General features: G+C 40.3%; 2 protein-coding genes across 2 annotated transcripts; one reads left to right on the top strand and one right to left on the bottom strand.

Annotated features, from left to right (window-relative positions):
- Positions 1 to 859: 859 nt before the first annotated feature.
- LOC311130182 (uncharacterized protein) lies at positions 860 to 5092 on the bottom strand. The gene is made up of 2 exons (XM_084162877.1): positions 4782 to 5092; positions 860 to 3760 (listed from the first exon to the last, which is right to left on the bottom strand). Exons 1-2 carry the CDS (start codon positions 4945 to 4947, stop codon positions 2823 to 2825), a joined length of 1104 nt encoding a protein of 367 aa, XP_084019003.1. The 5' UTR covers positions 4948 to 5092; the 3' UTR covers positions 860 to 2822.
- An 8872-nt stretch (positions 5093 to 13964) lies between these two features.
- LOC311130874 (G2/M phase-specific E3 ubiquitin-protein ligase-like) lies at positions 13965 to 17086 on the top strand. Its single transcript, XM_084163681.1, has 6 exons — positions 13965 to 14220; positions 14883 to 15136; positions 15217 to 15342; positions 15572 to 15712; positions 15878 to 15986; positions 16092 to 17086. The coding sequence occupies exons 1-6, from the start codon at positions 14061 to 14063 to the stop codon at positions 16301 to 16303; spliced, it is 1002 nt and encodes a 333-aa protein (XP_084019807.1). The 5' UTR covers positions 13965 to 14060; the 3' UTR covers positions 16304 to 17086.
- The last annotated feature ends 1061 nt before the right edge of the window (positions 17087 to 18147 follow it).

Raw genomic sequence — 18147 nt, 5'->3', positions numbered from 1 at the left:
TGTCAATATTTTTGTTGAAATGACGTTGGCATTTTCACATGTTGTGGAGTTCAAATTACGGCAGCTTGTTTAAATACGTAATATTTCCTTGAGGTTCTGTGACTTTGTGAAGGACTAATGTGTGTGTCAATATTTCAATGCATTTTATTTAGATAAAATAAAATGATTTTCATTTGCAATAAATTGTTTTCCTTCATTAATACTTCAACCCATTACTGCCCTCCCATAGCAAGTAGAAAGAAGTCAGCTCTCCTTTCCAAATACCACCTTGGGGCTAGATTCAATCCATAGCGCAGAAGATCTGCGGAGACTGCATTCATGCGCATATGTCAACTTAATCGGAATCGTGCAGATCTTCCATGCAACGGATTGAATTACAGTTATGGTCTTGTTACATTGCTTAGAGATTTACATTTAAGAAATTGCAAGAACGGGTGATAATGCTTGTTTTTTTTATATTGTTTTTATAATGCAGAATGTTTTTTGGTGTTTGGTACTCTTGCTTGCCAGACCAGTCATACCTGGGGCTAGGTTTGAGAGGTTTATCCTGGGTTGGAGGAAAGATGTTCCTGTTCCACCATGCTGAATTCTCAATGTGCAGAGAAAAAAAAACATCTCACTAGTTCTCCCTTCGTCTTTAACAAACATCTAAACATAACTTAGCTCAGACTTGTGCTATGTTTGGTGATTTAGTGGTTCAAGAGGAACTGACAAAGGGGGGGTATGTCCACAGTCCTGTGCCATAAAGGTCCAGGCCCTTAGACATACAGGTCTAGGATCAGTTTTACCCTCCACTGGCTCCACAAATCCAACTCATAACCATAGATCAGTCTATAGAATGATGAAAAATGACAAATGCAAGGAGTAAACATTTAATGGATCAATAAGACTATTCTCGAGACATACCAAAAATAAACTACCAAGAATTCTTGTTTATAATGACGACTACATCAAGAGACAGAACAGCAGACCTGTGAGTTTAACTACTCTGTACTGTTAGATCAAACCAACTTTATTTACAGTTGAAGTCAGAAGTTTAAATACACCTTAGCCAAATACATTTAAACTCAGTTTTTCACAATTCCTGACATTTAATCCTAGTAAATTCCCTGTCTTAGGTCAGTTAGGATCACCACTTTATTATAAGAATGTAAAATGTCAGGATAATAGTAGAGTGATTTATTTCAGCTTGTATTTATTTCATCACATTCCCAGTGGGTCAGAAGTTTACATACACTCAATTAATATTTGGTAGCATTGCCTTTAAATTGTTTAACTTGGGTCAAACATTTTGGGTAGCCTTCCACAAGCTTCCCACAATAAGTTGGGTGAATTTTGTCCCATTCCTCCTGACACAGCTGGTGTAACTGAGTCAGGTTTGTAGGCCTCCTTGCTTGCACACGCTTTTTCAGTTCTGCCCACACATTTTCTATAGGATTGAGGTCAGGGCTTTGTGATGGCCACTCCAATACCTTGACTTTGTTGTCCTTAAGCCATTTTGCCACAACTTTGGAAGTATACTTGGGGTCATTGTCCATTTGGAAGAACCATTTGCGACCAAGCTTTAACTTCTTGACTGATGTCTTGAGATGTTGCTTCAATATATCCACATAATTTTCCTTCCTCAAGATGCCATCTATTTTCTGAAGTGCACCAGTCCCTCCTGCTGCAAAGCACCCCCACAGCATGATGCTGCCACCCCCGTGCACGGTTGGGATGGTGTTCTTCGGCTTGCAAGGCACCCTGTTTTTCCTCCAAACATAACGATGGTCATTATGGCCAAACAGTTATACTTTTGTTTCATCAGACCAGAGGACATTTCTCCAAAAAGTACAATCTTTGTCCCCATGTGCAGTTGCAATCCGTAGTCTGGCTTTTTTATGGCGGTTTTGGAGCAGTGGCTTCTTCCTTGCTGAGCGGCCTTTCAGGTTATGTCGATATCGGACTCGTTTTACTGTGGATATAGATACTTTTGTACCCGTTTCCTCCAGCATCTTCACAAGGTCCTTTGCTGTTGTTCTGGGATTGATTTGCACTTTTCGCACCAAAGTACGTGCATCTCTAGGAGACAGAATGTGTCTCCTTCCTGAGCAGTATGACGGCTGTGTGGTCCCATGGTGTTTATACTTGCGTACTATTGTTTGTACAGATGAACGTGTTACCTTCAGGCGTTTGGAAATTGCTCCCAAGGATGAACCAGACTTGTGGAGGTCTAGAAAAAAATTCTGAGGTCTTGGCTGACTTCTTTTGATTCTCCCATGATGTCAAGCAAAGAGGCACTGAGTTTGAAGGTAGGCCTTGAAATATATCCACATGTACACCTCCAATTGACTCAAATGATGTCAATTAGCCTATCAGAAGCTTCTAAAGCCATGACATCATTTTCTGGAATTTTCCAAGCTGTTTAAAGGCACAGTCAACTTAGTGTATGTAAACTTCTGACCCACTGGAATTGTGATAGTGAATTCAAGTGAAATAATCTGTCTGTAAACAATTGTTGGAAAAATTACTTGTGTCATGCTCAAAGTAGATGTCCTAACCGACTTGCCAAAACTATAGTTTGTTAACAAGAAATTAGTGGAGTGGTTGAAAAACGAGTTTTAATGACTCCAACCTAGGTGTATGTAAACTTCCGACTTCACATAGAACGTTTTACAATAGAAAAATTATATTTATCTGAAACCCACAGAATGAATGATCCAGAGTTGCTTTGCTTTTCCAAAAAGTGTTGTCCATCTTCTGACAAATGTCTTTGTCCTTATTTGTTTATTTGTGTTTTCATCCTGTTTGTTTTTCTTTGTGGTCTTTCTTTCCTGTGTAAGTCAGTATGTGCAAGTCCGTATATGTTCAGTTAGGTTCCCCTTCCGATTGAAGCTTTTCCCACAGTCTCTACAGCTAAACGGTTTCTCTCCTGTGTGAGTCAGTATGTGCCTCATTAGGTCCCCCTTCTGAATGAAGCTTTTCCCACAGTCTCTACAGCCAAACGGTTTCTCTCCTGTGTGAATCCTCATGTGCCTAGAAAGATGTCCTTTGAGTTTGAACGTCTTTCCACAAAAGGGGCAGGTGCAGGGTCTCTCCACCTGACAGAGTCTGACATGGGCCTTCAATTTACAGGTGGAGTTGTAGCGTTTTTTGCAGAAGCGGCATTCGCTGGGTCTCTTCTTGGCGAGAGTCACGTGCCCCTGCAGGTCAGCTTTCAGTGCAAACGTTTCTCCACAGTCACAGCAGCGGTGAGTTTTTCTAGACGTGGTGCTGGGTTTGGAACAGTGTTCCCCCATTGATAGGTTGGTATCCAATGGTGGGCTGGGATGCAATGGTGACAGCAGCCTAAGTCTTACTGGGTCACTGATTACAGCTGAGCTGTGGCTGTAGGCATTGTTTTGATTATCTGGAGGGTCACAGGGAATGTCGAGACCCTTTAGGTGGGTAACAGTGACAAAATGTGGGAGATCCACTTGTTTAGAGTTACTTTCTCTGTTCTCCACCGTCTGGGATTGGGTAAGAGCAAAGGACTGAAGTGGGTTTTCCTGATCACATTTACTTTTCACACAAGGAGGAGGTAATTTGAACACTATGATATCAGCCTCCTGCCCTTGAAGCTGCTCTTCCTCCTGACTGGTCCAGAGTTCCTCCTGTTCCTCTTTAATCTGTGTGGGTTCTAGGTCCTCCTGCTGCAGACTGGGTCTCCACTCCTGCTCACAGTGCTGCTGCTCAGGGGGAACCTCCTCTTCAGTGACAGCAAGAGAGAGCTGAAGGGACTCTAGAGGGAAGGCGAGGAGGAGCAGATGTTATCTATACCACCTAAATAAAAAGAACAATCTATGATATGTGTGTGTGTGTGTATATATATGTATGTGTCTACATGTCTGTCTATATGTATACACATGTCGATATGTATACACATGTCTGTGTGTATGTGTGTATATATATATATATATATATATATACACATACATATAGACGTGTATACATATACATATAGACGTGTATACATATAGACAGACATGTATACATAGACAGACATACATGTAGACATATAGGCAGACATATAAACACATATATATATCCACACATATATATATATAGACAGACATGTATACATACATATATACACACACATATACATATTTACATTTGTCATTTAGCAGACGCTCTTACATATATATATACATACATACACATATACACACACATATACATATACACACACACATACATATATACACATACATACATATACACATATATTCATACATATTTATATATGTATATATGTATGAATATGTGTATGTGTGTATATATATATATATATATATATATAAAATAGACAGATATACACACACACAGCTTTTAGACATGCCTGAGTGAGCATACCTAGCTATATGCTATTTCTGTTCAAATATTTTTTATTGAACACACACAAGAATGGTGTATAGGTATGAAAGACATGTGTACAGTTCTTATCTAAACATAAGAGAACAGACATGAACAACAAGACCCAGAGTTCTGGACATAAAACAAATATTACAAAACACGACATACAGAACAGGGACAGGTAGAAAGAAAAAGGGTAGATGTAACCCCCCCACTTATACCCCCCTTTATTCCCCCCCCCCCCCCCCTATTCGCTATATGCTATTTCAATAGATTTTCGTGAATCTTTTTTCATCATGCACGGTCAAAGTTTATTTATTATAAAATGGTGATCATTGTTAGCCTAAACAACTTAGCTCTTCATCAAGAAGAATTGCAGCTAGATATTTGTAGATATTCATTCGAACCTTTTCTACATTGTTTTATGTCCGGTGTAATCCGCAGCAGACTCCGTAGCCGATCATTCTCCTCCTGGTACTCCGCTACAGTTTTCTCAACTGCCCCAAAAATCTCCACAGCAGCCGCCGTTAAACGCTCATTTAAGAACACGCGCAACATCTGTAATGTAGACATTTTCAGTCGACTGTGAGGTGAGTATTCAACTAGTATGGCAAATATACTGATAACTAACCCCTTTTGTTTGTGGTATGACTTCGTCCAGGAGGAAAAATGATGGCCACAAACAAAACAAACCCTCTCCCAGTTTTACATCCGTATTGTCTTCTTCTGTTTGTATCAGTCAGTGGTGAGCCAGTAAACACATCACAGCACCCCCATGTGGAGGGTTGCTTCCTAGAGAATACAATGTTTCTAAACCAGCCAGGTCAGCCGTGATACAAGTCAGTATTCGAAGTCAATCCATGTCTGAGGACGTCGGGAGATGACGTGGAAACCGACCACTAGGGGCAACAGTGAGCGCTGTTACATTCAAGTAGGTTTCGGTTCTGCTAGGGTGTCGTGAACAGGGATGGTGGATGGGCATAAGCATCTGCCTCTGGTGCCAAAGGCTGCATTAACTCCGAAATCTTAAGGTTTGGCATTAACTCTGAATGGTTAAGGTCAGGGTTAAGGTTTGGGATAGGCTTAAACAAAAATCTAAAAAACAACTTAGCTGGATTCAAACATGCAACCTTTGGCACCAGTGGCAGACTTTTAGGTAAAATGTTCTGCCTCTGGTGCCCAAGGTTGCATGTTTGAATCCAGCAAAGTCGTTTTTGAGATTTATATTTTAAGTCTATCCCAAACCTTAACCCTTACCTTAACCATTCAGAGTTCATGCCTAACCTTAACCTTAACAATTTGGAATTAATGTCTAAACTTAACCTTAAACACTTTGAAATGTGACATTTGGAACAACTTCGAAATTCAATGTTTGAGAAACATGGATGAACATCTAATTCTGAAGTGAGACTGAGAGCTTGTTGTTCTAAACACTTCTACATTCTTGTGGATGCTACCATGATTAAGGATCATCCTGAAATAATCAGTGAATAATGTTGAGTGAGAAAGTTAAAGAAGCACAAATATCATACCCTCCAAAAAATGCTTACCTCCCCTGTTATTGTAATGGTGAGAGGTTAGTATGTCTTGGGGTATGACATTTGTTCATCTTACTTTCTCACTCATTATTATCAGGATTCATTCAGGACGATCCATAATCATGGTAGCATCCACATTAATGTAGAAGTGTTTAGAAACATATTATATTGTTATTTACAATAAAAGTGACTCTAAAATGACACTACATTATTTACCATTCATTTCTATAGAGCACAAAATAATCTGAAACACAACCAAAACAAACAGCAAATGCATCCAACAAGTTTGTAGAGTCTCAAGCTTGATGTAGTCATTGCGTGCTAGTTATATGGGACCAAATACTAAACTTTTGACTACTTTAATACACATGTAAGTGAATTTGTCCCAATACTTTTGGTCCCCTAAAATGGCGGGACCATGTACATAAAGTACTGTAATTTCAGTTCACCTGATATGGATGAAAGTACACTCAAATTAAAGCTGTCAGTCTGCACATTAACCTCACAATCATTGTATCATTTCAAATCCAAAGTGCTGGAGTACAGAGACAAAATTGTCACTGTCCCAATACTTTTGGAGCTCACTGTAGGTCAGATCAGAAATAGCTTCATAATAAGATAATACATCAGTGCATTATCACTTATCTACCTACAACATATTTGGCTTGACAGCAGCAACAACAAAAAACATTAAAGTTATTTTTCTGTTTCACTGTTTGCGTAGTTTCTGCTATTTGCCTTTGCAGGGCAGTATAAATATCTAGCCAAAACTCAACTTGACATTTAGTATCTTCTCTCTCAAGTTGAAATGCAGTTTGCCCATAATGTTAGCACCGCAGTGACGAACCAGGGATATAGCTTGAAAACGTACCTCAATCCAGGGATGGTAGGTGTCGCTCAGAGGAGGCTGCTGAGGGGAGGACGGCTCATAATAATGGCTGGAACGGAGCACATGGAACGGCATCAAACACATGGAAACCATGTGTTTGATGTATATGATACCATTCCACCTATTCAGCTCCAGCCATTACCATGAGCCCGTCCTCCCCAATTAAGGTGCCACCAACTTCCTGTGGTGTCATTGTACTCCTTCGATTTCGTGGCTGGGATAATGATATAATTAGAAGATTGAAATACTACTCATTTTGAATTAAACTGCCTTTTTGTCAGCACGCTAAAGATAGCTAATGCTAATGCAGCACATTGGATTCCACAACACTTACTGCAGCTACTCACGCCAACGCTGGGCGTTGCATTTTAATGGAATCCAATGTGCTGCTTTAGCATTAGCAACTCTTTAAAGAACAATTTTTAATGTAACTTTTACTGTGCATGATTAAAAAGTTGTCTGTCACAAAAAGCTTATTGAAATAGCATATTGCTTGGTATGTACACTCAGGCATGTCTAAAGAATATAGGTCTATATATCATAGAGATCTATCATTCAGTTGTATCATTCAGTTGTTCTATTTAATTCTGTGGTATACAGATAACCTCTGCTCCTACTCGGCTTCCCTCCAGACTCCCTGCAGCTGTCTTTGAAGAGAATGTTCCCCTTGAGTAGCAGCACTTTGAGCAGGAGTGGAGCCCCAGTCTGGGGCAGGAGGACCCAGAGCCCACACAGATTAAATGGGAAATGGAGTCAGGACCTGTCAGGAGGAAGAGCAGCTTCAAGGGCAGGAGGCTGATATCATAGAGTTCAAATTCCCTCCTCTTTGTGTGAAAAGTGAATGTGATCAGGAGAATCCATTTCATTCCTTCCCAAACTCAGACTGTGGAGAACTGAGATACTGCCTCTAAACCAGTTGATCTCACACCTTTTGTTACTGTTACCCACCTAAAGAGTCTTGACATTCAGATAATCAAAACAATGCCTCCAGCCACAGGTCAGCTGTAAGTAGCAACCCATTAGGACTTGACAGCAGCCCACCATTGGATCCCAACTCATCAATGGGGGAACACTGTTCCAAACCCAGCACCACGTCTAGAAAAACTCACCGCTGCTGTGACTGTGGGGAAACGTTTGCTCTGAAAGCTGACCTGCAGGGGCATGTGACTCTCGCCAAGAAGAGACCCAGAGAATGCCGCCTCTACAAACGCTACAACTCCACCTGTAAATTGAAGGCCCATGTCAGACTCTGTCACGTAGAGAAACTCTTCACCTGCCTTTTTTGTGGAAAGACCTTCAAACTCAGAGATCTGTCCAGACATATGAGGATTCACACAGGAGAGAAAACATTTAGCTGTGATGACTGTGGGAAAAGCTTCAATCGTAAGGGGAACCTGAACTTGCACATATTGACTCACACAGGAGCGAACGTCCACAAAGAAAGAAACAAATAAAGAAAACAGGATGGAAACACAAAGAAGAAACAAATTAGGACAAAGACATCTTGTCAGAAGATGGACAACACTCTTTGGAAAAGCAAAGCAACTCTAGATCATTCATTCTCTGTGTTTCAGATAAATTGATGTCATGAATATACTTTTGTAAAATGTTCTATGTAAATAAAGTTTGATTTGATCTAATAGTACAGATTAGTTGAAAACTCACAGGTCTGCTGTTCAACGTCTCTTGATGTATTCACATCATTATAAAACAGGAATTCCTGGTAGTTTGTTTTGGAATGTCTCCAGAATAGTCTGATGGATGTTATTGATATATTTAAAAAATATATATACTCAAAGAAAATGTGTCCTTGCATTTGTCCAATATTATTTTAAATCAATTTTGTCTTAATGCTGCTCATTTATGATATTGATTTCATCTTGTATATTACATTTTTTAAATACTGTTAATGTTCATACAGTGTATATGGTAGGCAACTACAGACTGATCTATGGTCCGTTTTGTGTTTCCCCTCCTCATGGTTTTGAGTAGGATTCGTGGAGACAGTGGAGGGTAAGCTGATCCTAGACCTGTATGTCTAAGGGCAATGTCTAGACCTTTATGGCCCAGGACTGTGGCCATACCCCTCTTTATTGTCAGTTCCCCCTAAACCATTACATCGCACAAGTCTGAAGCACTAACTGGATATACTGTCCTCAGACATTGAAAATATAGGGCTCAATTAATTCCATATCGCAGAAGATCAGCGGTATAGTGCAATTTAAATGTAAAGGTCATTTCCTATTGAGTCGACATACTGTTTGCAGTGTTTACTGTGACTGCAATTGGCGCAAAGGCAGGAACATTGCCTTTAAATTTCAATCGCACTATGCCATGGATCTTCTGCGATAGATTTTTTATATACAGACCGAAATCCCACTAATTTACCATGCCTGCTTCTTTTTGCATGCTTTTTTGTATATCTGAAAGGGGTAGGTGGTAAAAAAACAAGGAAAAATAAAACCCAACTAAAGACCTAGGGCTCTATTCAATCCGTATCACAGAAATTCAGCGTTACAGCGTGATTGAAATTTAAAGGCACTGTTCCCGCATTAGCAGACTGCATTCATGGCATATGTGGGCTCAATCAGAAAAGACCTTCAAAGGTATACTTCGGGATTGTGGCAATGAGGCCCTTTATCTCGTGGATACCATTTCTATGTCTCTGTTTTCAGTATGAAGGAAGTTAGAGGTAGTCTATGGGTATCTGCTAGCATGCTAGTAACGCTTCAGCAAGTTTTACTTGAAGCTACAGACCAGTGATGATGGAAATAGATAACTTAATGTGGGGAAACAGTTTTAATTAGTAATAGGGTGATTTAGGATGGTGAACTGAATTGAAAGACAACACATTGTAACACAGGCGACTCCTGACAACTGCAACAGCTTGGGACTGATGTGAAAGCATGCACTAAACCAGAGAATGCGGTTATCAGAAGCAATTACAAAGAATGTCACAAGCACTTAAAACAGAGTTTTCACTCATACAAAGTGCACATCAGGAATCGACTGTAAATCATTACTTCCCTAAAGATTCAAACATTATCATGAATGAGCAGCATTAAGTAAAAAATTATGACAAAAAGACAGATGGAAGGAGATATTTTCTGGAAAGTGTAAACATGTTTTATGTATCAATAACGTCAACCAGACCATTTTCTCGTCACCCTAAGATTCCAAAACAAACTACAAGATATTCCTGTTTCTAATCATGTGAAAACATCAACAGACTTTGAACAGCAGACCTGTGAGATTCACATAATACTGCATACTACTGTTTGATCATTACCTCTCCCTTCAATTAAAATGAAACTTTATTTACATAGCATGTTTTACAAAAGTAAATTCATCACAAGACAATGGCAAGAATGGTCCAGAGGTGCTTTGCTAAGAGTGTTGTCCACATGCCTTTTTATTCCCATCTTTTGACAGAAGATATTTGTCCTATTTCACTTTCTTTCAGTTTTCATCCTGTTTTCTTTCTTTGTGGACCTTATCCACAAGTTTCAGTAGATAAGCCTTATGAGTGAATATTTTACCACAGACGAAGCAGCCATGTTGTTTCTCTCCTGTGTGAGTCCGTATGTGCACCTTCAGCTGCCCCCTCCGATTGAAGCTTTTCCCACAGTCATCACAGCTAAATTATTTCTCTCCTGTGTGAGTCAGTATATGCCTCATTAGGTCCCCCTTCTGAATGAAGCTTTTCCCACAGTCACCACAGCCAAACGGTTTCTCTCCTGTGTGAATCCTCATGTGCCTGGAAAGATGTCCTTTGAGTTTAAAGGTCTTTACACAAAAGGGGCAGGTGCAGGGTTTCTCCACGTGACAGAGTCTGACATGGGCCTTCAATTTACAGGTGGAGTTGTAGCGTTTTTTGCAGAGGCGGCATTCGCTGGGTCTCTTCTTGGCGAGAGTCACATGCCCCTGCAGGTCAGCTTTCAGAGCAAACGTTTTCCCACAGTCACTGCTGTAGTGAGTTTTACTAGACGTAGTGCTGGGTTTGGAACAGTGTTCCCCCATTGATAGGTTGGTATCCAATGGTGCGCTGGGATGCAATGGTGACAGCAGCCTAAGTCTTACTGGGTCACTGATTACAGCTGAGCTGTGGCTGGAGGCATTGTTTTGATTATCTGGAGGGTCACAGGGAATGTCGAGACCCTTTAGGTGGGTAACAGTGACAAAATGTGGGAGATCCACTGGTTTAGAGTTACTTTCTCTGTTCTCCACAGTCTGGGTTTGGGGAAGAGTAAAGGACTGAAGTGGGTTCTCCTGATCACATTTACTTTTCAAACAAGGAGGAGGGAATTTGAACACTATGATATCAGCCTCCTGTCCTTGAAGCTGCTCTTCCTCCTGACTGGTCCAGAGTTCCTCCTGTTCCTCTTTAATCTGTGTGGGTTCTAGGTCCTCCTGCTGCAGACTGGGTCTCCACTCGTGCTCACAGTGTTGCTGCTCAGGGGGAACCTCCTCTTCAGAGACAGCAAGAGAGAGCTGAAGGGACTCTAGAGGGAAGGCAAGGAGGAGCAGATGTTATCTATACCACCTAAATAAACTTTCACTTTTCACACAGGGAGTAGGGAATATGGAGACTTTGATATCAAAGAGCCCTTGAAGCTGCTCTTCCTCCTGATGGGTCCTGACTTCCTCCTCTTCCTCTTTAATCTGTGTGGGCTCTGGGTTCTCCTGCCCCAGACTGGGGCTCCACTTCTGCTCACAGTGCAGCTGCTCAGCAGGAACCTCCTTTTCAGAGACAGTGAGAGAGAGCTGCAGGGAGTCTGGAGGGAAGGAGAGATGGAGCAGCCTTTAGACATCAGTGTCAATAAAAATGTCTGTAAATTGATATTGCAATTCAAAAATTTAAAACTAGACTCTAAAGACTATTTTCAATTACTTATCAATAAACTAAACATAAAAAGCCATTTGTTTTCAACGTTTTTCCATCATGAATTATATGTTCAAATCACTTCCTGGTTTTCGTGACAGGCAAGGTTTTTCTTCATTCACAGTAAAAAATGTAAAACAACTTCTTAAAATTGTTTAGCTGGTGATCACTGTTAGCCTAAACAGTTTATTAATTAAGTAGAACTGTATATAACTGTATATATCATAGAGATAGTTAGAGGATTTAGCTTGGATATAACCGTGTTTTTGCATGTACATTGACATTTAGGGCTTCCATCAGATACATTATAGAAAGCGAGACATCTCATTGGCTCGTTTTTTCTGGTCGGGGGAGTGGGGACTAAGTAGACCAGAGCCAGCCGTTACTGCATTGGTGCCTACGGGAGAGCCAAAGGATTTGTCCGTATATTATAGATTTCCCCCCCACACAGTCACGGTAGTACATTTTTGCCTAATTTTGTGACAAACCAAACGTGTTCTGTGCATTATGAGCCCAAACGGACATATTTTCAATTAGTAGAAAAGCAATTTTTTTAGGTCTGTGCAGTTTCTCAAAGCGCCTGAAGCAGTATTGGACGGCTCATGCGAGAAAGCATGCTAACGCGAGAGGGGGAACACCAATTTACACATACCGGCACATTTACCTTTTGTTTTAAATGGGAAAATGCGGTAAAGCGTCATCTCAATTCCTTCAGTATCTCTGGCTTCCACCATTTTAAAGTAGTCAACTAGGTGGGGATTCATATGGGTTGGGAGCGATCTGCCAATGATCAGCGCATTGTCTTCTTCAAATTGGGTGCTATGGTTTGTTAATGGCTTTAAGCTATATCCCCGCCATCTAGTGACCACAATAAATGAATGACAAATATAATTTGGTGCAGGACTTAATTACCAATATTAGCTTTTTAAAAAATTCAAACCAAATAAAAACCAAATTGATTACTTTAAAATGTAGATAGCCTCAATGGTGCTGCCCATGCTGTCACACGACACCATAATGGCACAGATACAACGTTTTGATGTTTTTCCATCTCTATATTTACATACAACCCTATTATACATCGTTTTATCTCAGGTGTAATCCGCAGGAGTCTCTGTAGCCAATCATTCTCCTCCTGATACTCTGCTACCATTTTCTCAACAGCACCCGCCGTTAAACGCTCATTTAAGAACACACGCAGCAACTGTAGTTTGGACATGTTTCAGTCGACTGAGAGTTTGGTATTCAGCTAGTATGGCTTCGTCCACGAGGAAAGAATGGTGGTAAATTAACAAACAAAACAAACCAGAAAATCCAGTTTCACTTCCGCATTGTCTTCTATTTGTATCAGTGAGGGCGAGCCCATTTTCAGTCAACTGAAAGTTGTGTTTTCAGTTGGTTTAAATGATGAATGGCTCTTTTCTATGGAGGACTAAAAGTGCCACAATTAAATAAATAAATACACCATTAAATAATTACTTAAATGTGTCATTAATTAATTAAATGTGTCATTAATTAATTCAAATTAGAATTAAATACATAAATGTGTAATTAAATGTATCATTAATTAATTCAAATACCGATTCATTTTATGTAAAATACATATATAATTATTTCACTATTTACATTTACATTTCATGGTCCTGCGTTGGAGTGATTCATGAATTACTTAAAACTGTCAAACTGACCCATCAAAAGTTGGTAGGCGGAACCTAACGCCTGATTGGTTACCCTCTGGATCAAGCCAAGACAAATCAATTCCGGATAATGGATTGATGCAGAGCTACTGAACACATTCCAATACACTGGGTGGCGCTATTCACCTCTACGTTGGTTTAGTTACACGGTTAAACAGTACTTTCATTGCAACGGCTAAAAATCAAGAGAAGACTCGGTCCTGCTAGCCCCAATGTTGAGACGCTGTGTGAGGTGCAGGACAAAATGTCTAAAAGTTGCCCGGAGCTGCTGAGAGAAGCAGCGAATTTGATTGAGGAAGCTCTGAGCAGAAGTCCAACGGCTCCCGCGGCACCGGTGACTCCGGCAGCTCAGTCACAGCAGATACCGGCCGCTCAATCACGTACACCTGTCCAAGGTAAGCTAAGTAATTTCATGTTAGCCAGGTGTGCTACTATTTAATGATTCGGGACACACGTGTAGGTTAAATTAGATCGACTCGAACAGTTTATACCACTCAAGTAGCTTATATGTAATTGTTAAATGGGAGAATGGAATGCACAAAATTATATAATTGATAAAAATGTTATATGTATGTATGTGAATATTGTGCACAATATACTCTTGTTATCTGGAATAATCAATATTAAGGATGCTATTCTAGAATTACAGCCAATAGAAGTTTTTCTCCCTTTCTTGTTAAATGTTACCAAATCCAGTTACCTGTATTAGGCCGCCACTTTTTTTCCAGTGTTATTATCAGTATTTTATTTCAGGTGATGTTGCTATCGGAGAGGGAGTGATGCGGTACTTTATGACAACAATCATATCCAAACTCCAGTTTGGATTCAGTCTAGATCTTGGTAAGTATCTTACTAATTTTTTGAAGGTTAATCCATCTATAAATTGCAGAAATGTCTGTCTGTAGCGCATGTCTCTCAGTTAGTCCGATGGATTTCAAACTTGACAGGTGTCTTGCTCTGGTCACGAGTAAGTGCAGTGCCAAGTTTGACGACGTTTGGATAAACGCAAAAGATAGCGTTACATATATAGGTAAAAGAAGCACACATTGGCTTTTGCCGCTCTTGCTGCTTGCCATTCTCACACTGCATGCAACGCTGACTGAGCACCTGTTTGTGTCGTGACTCACTCTACACCGCCTCTCTCTATGCGCGCGCGCACACACACACACACGCGTACACGTACGTTCTGGTGGTTGATGAACGCGGATATGTGCTGTTTAGCGGAGGGCCGGTGGGCAATGTTTTGTGTCAGGTAAGTCTGTAGTAGGGTATACAGGGGAATTGAATTTGAAGTGGTTTGGGGTCTTTCTGTAAGTCATTTTGGAGTAGGCTACAATTTGGTTTAAGTGAATTCTACAAGCAGCAATACCACAGGCCAAGTAATCGCCACTAGTATGATGTAATATATCTATCTATCTATCTATCTATCATACATTTTTATTTAATGTATTTAAGAGGTTAATTGTTGTGACTTTATTCCCTGCTCTCTTGGTACTTTACAGGAGGAATGGGCCGAACACTGCTATTTGAGGGTGAACCTGACCATCTTGTTCCAGCAGCATCAGAGGCACTTATTGAAAGCAACCTCTTCCGGGTTGCAGGAAGGATGTTGGGCCACACCTTTCTGCATGATGGTCCCCATGTCACAGGACTAAGTCCTGCTGTAATTCATGTACTGTTCAATGGGGACCCTGAAATGGCTACTGTTGTTACAGAAGACTGTCCTGATCTGCACATCAGGAGCATCATAGAACTGGTATGTAACCTAAAAGAAACTTTGCCATGTAAAAAATATTGCTTGGGCAGATATAATAACTTGTATGGTCTTAATTCTAGCTTGAACATGAAGATCTTACACCGGAACAGAAGGACACAGTTTCAGATCTTTCCATGTCTTGGGATCTTCCGGCAGTCACCAAAACAAATCGGAGATGGCTACATAACAAACTTCTACTCCATGCAGTGAGTTCCTGCTGGTTAAGTGACAGAATTCATCGCTGTACTTGTTGAAATTATAGAATGTGTTGTGAACCCTGGCTTGTTATGTTAACACGAGAGTTTAAGTACTAGAGTTTTAATGGATTTTTATAAAGCACTTTATTGTGTTTATTAACATTTTTCCTACTGTGCCAACTTTTGTCAAATTTGGGTTAAGGATTTGGGCTGTAATATGGGTCGGTCTGTCTCTTAGGTCGTTGGGAGGACCATGCGCCAAATTAAACAGTTGAGAAAGGGACTGAAAGATGTGATGGTATGGCCCCTGCTGACATCTAGGCCGGATGTTGTACCACTTCTTTTCCCCAAAATGGCTGAAATGCAGTTCACACCCCAGGTAAGTCAGTAATTTAGTTATATTTGTGACTTAACTTGATGAATTTACGTGTATTTTCAATGACTGAGATGGATATTTTTCCATTTTCTAAGAATTTGATCTGCATAGTCCTTCACCAAAATAAGTTCTCCCTTTTTTTAAATTACAATTTTTGTTTTCTTTAAGATGCTCCTAGAAAAAATCACATGGCCAGTTGAGGACAGTGATGATGAAGACTTTGACTTAGACACCACCTGCCGCATCACTGGCTTTCTAAGGATGTTCATTGAAACAGGTATAAACCTTATTTTCTCTCTTTACAAATGCTTCTATGTCTCATGGATAGATATGATCAATTACAGTTGAACTAAATGTCTTTAATCCATTTTATGACTTTTAGCTTCATCAGGTACCCTGGCCCAGCTGCTGACATTCTGGGTTGGCTGGGAGATGCTTCCTCCTGAACTGAGAGTGGAGATTTCTGGGGGAACCCTTCCTACGTCCTCCACATGCTTTGAAACCCTAAAGCTGCCAGCTCATTTCAAACTCTACATGGACTTTGAGAAAGCACTTGTCGCTGCCATAAAAAGTACTGGATTTGGGCTTGTTTAAGTTTTTTCAGACGTCAATTAGGGCTGGGCAATATTTTAATATTATATCTATCGTGATATAAGACTAGATATCGTCTTAAGGTGCTTTTCCATTACCAGTACCTACTTGACTCGCCTCGCCTCGACTCGCTGTGCGTCCGTTTCCCATTGCAGATTTTAGGACGAGGCGAGTAGGTACCATGTAATGGAAAAGCACCATTAGATTTTGAAGAAGTGTAATATCGTTACATGGTAAGTTTAGTCTTTTCCTGGTTTCAAAGGCTGCATTACAGTAAAGTGATGTCATTTTCTGAACTTACCAGACTGTTCTAGCTGTTCTATTATTTGCCTTTTACCACTTAGTCATTATATCCACAATATGATAGTTATTTATCCGAAATCTAAATGTGGAAGATATTTTGTGAATGCACCAATTGTCAACCTTACAATATCGTTGCAATATCGACATCAAGGTGTTAGGTCAAAAATGTGATATTTGATTTTCTCCATATTGCCCAGCCCTAATGTCAATGCATACACAGTTCAGATGAATTGACACAAGTTCAGTGTCTTTGAAAACATTAACACACTGTGCAGTAGTTGACTTTTTTTTCTTCCATTTACTAAAATCAAACTGTTCTGCACCTTCAGTGCTAACAGTACAGCATTCATGTTAGTCATTCTGTGGACCATAATGAGACAGGAAGCTTCAAAGAAACAGCTTTTTTTCCTTTCTTTTAAAAGGAAAGTAAACTTTCAGTTTTTCCTTGCTTGTTCTAACACAACAAATAAAAACATGGGTTGGACATCAGTCTAAGATTCTTGATAACACTTCCACAGTCTCTACATATAGTCTAAGTGCATCAGTAACAGAAACTCCTGGAGCTGGCAAAATTGCAACCTCTTCATCTGAGAGCTCACGGGCCAGCTGAACCTCGGGGACTGACACAGTGCCTCGATGAAGGCAGTGAGGTCCGTTCCAATCGATCCCATATTCTTCAGGAACCTGAATGGATGACAAGCATAATCAGTCTTGTACTTAAAACTAGTTTGACATGTCCTTACACAAGATTGTTATTTTTGGTCACCAAGGCAGTGAGAAATGAAATGTTACTTATTCAGTTTTTTAAAATAATACAGCTTTGCATAGTATGCACTGTAGAAACTACAGCTCACAGGTTGATGTCTTTCCATAAGCGGGCTTCCTTCACCTTTCAAAGGGGCAGAGCTCCAAATTAAAAATACATTTAAATAATGCCCATATTATTATCTACTCACTTGGAACATGCACACCTCTTGCATTCAGGTGACCACGCATTAGCTTGTAGCCGGTGTTTGGATGACTTTGTGAATTTCACTTACAATACGGTCTAACTCCTCATCATTCACAGCTGAATAGAGATCTGTCTTTCTGTACAAACAAGAAAAACACAACATCAAGTAATGTTACCTTAAACGTCATATTCTTTCCGAGTGTATGAGAGCAGCAATTCATAAACAGAAAACTCATGAATTTAGTGTAAATACCTTAAACTGTATTGTTGCATGCGCCTCCTGATGGTCCTCTTTGACACACCGAACATCGCTGCAAATTTGAACTGCGGGAACTCCACAAAGAAGTTGATGCTCCAGAACTGCACTCGGTATGTCAAACGCCAAACGCCCCGGTCCCTGTGTGTGTTGGGCCTGAAGTGCCCTGGTACCAGAGAAGCGGTGGACAACTTCTTCTAGATTTGCAATCACTCTGTGGTCGATATCTTCGTCGGAAAGTGCGGAAATGACTCCAACAACTTCAATAAGTTCCTCTGCTTTACTAGCTACATGCTCTGGGTCAGCAGGTCCTGCTTCTACATCCTCTGCTAAGTT

The sequence above is a fragment of the Coregonus lavaretus genome, assembly GCF_964263955.1.
Source record: "Coregonus lavaretus genome assembly, chromosome: 6".
NCBI lineage: Eukaryota > Metazoa > Chordata > Actinopteri > Salmoniformes > Salmonidae > Coregonus > Coregonus lavaretus.
Note: the sequence above shows the minus strand (reverse complement) of the source record. Positions and strands in the feature narration are given on the sequence as shown.

Bases quoted from the DNA above. Each gene is read 5' to 3' on its own strand.
- LOC311130182 (XM_084162877.1), bottom strand. From the start codon at position 4,947: ATGTCTACATTACAGATGTTGCGCGTGTTCTTAAATGAGCGTTTAACG. The intron at 3,761-4,781 runs GTTCGAATGAAT...CCTTCCCTCTAG, and splicing joins CATAAAACAATGTAGAAAAG to AGTCCCTTCAGCTCTCTCTT.
- LOC311130874 (XM_084163681.1), top strand. From the start codon at position 14,061: ATGTTACCAAATCCAGTTACCTGTATTAGGCCGCCACTTTTTTTCCAG. The intron at 14,221-14,882 runs GTAAGTATCTTA...GGTACTTTACAG, and splicing joins TGGATTCAGTCTAGATCTTG to GAGGAATGGGCCGAACACTG. The intron at 15,343-15,571 runs GTGAGTTCCTGC...TCTGTCTCTTAG, and splicing joins ACAAACTTCTACTCCATGCA to GTCGTTGGGAGGACCATGCG.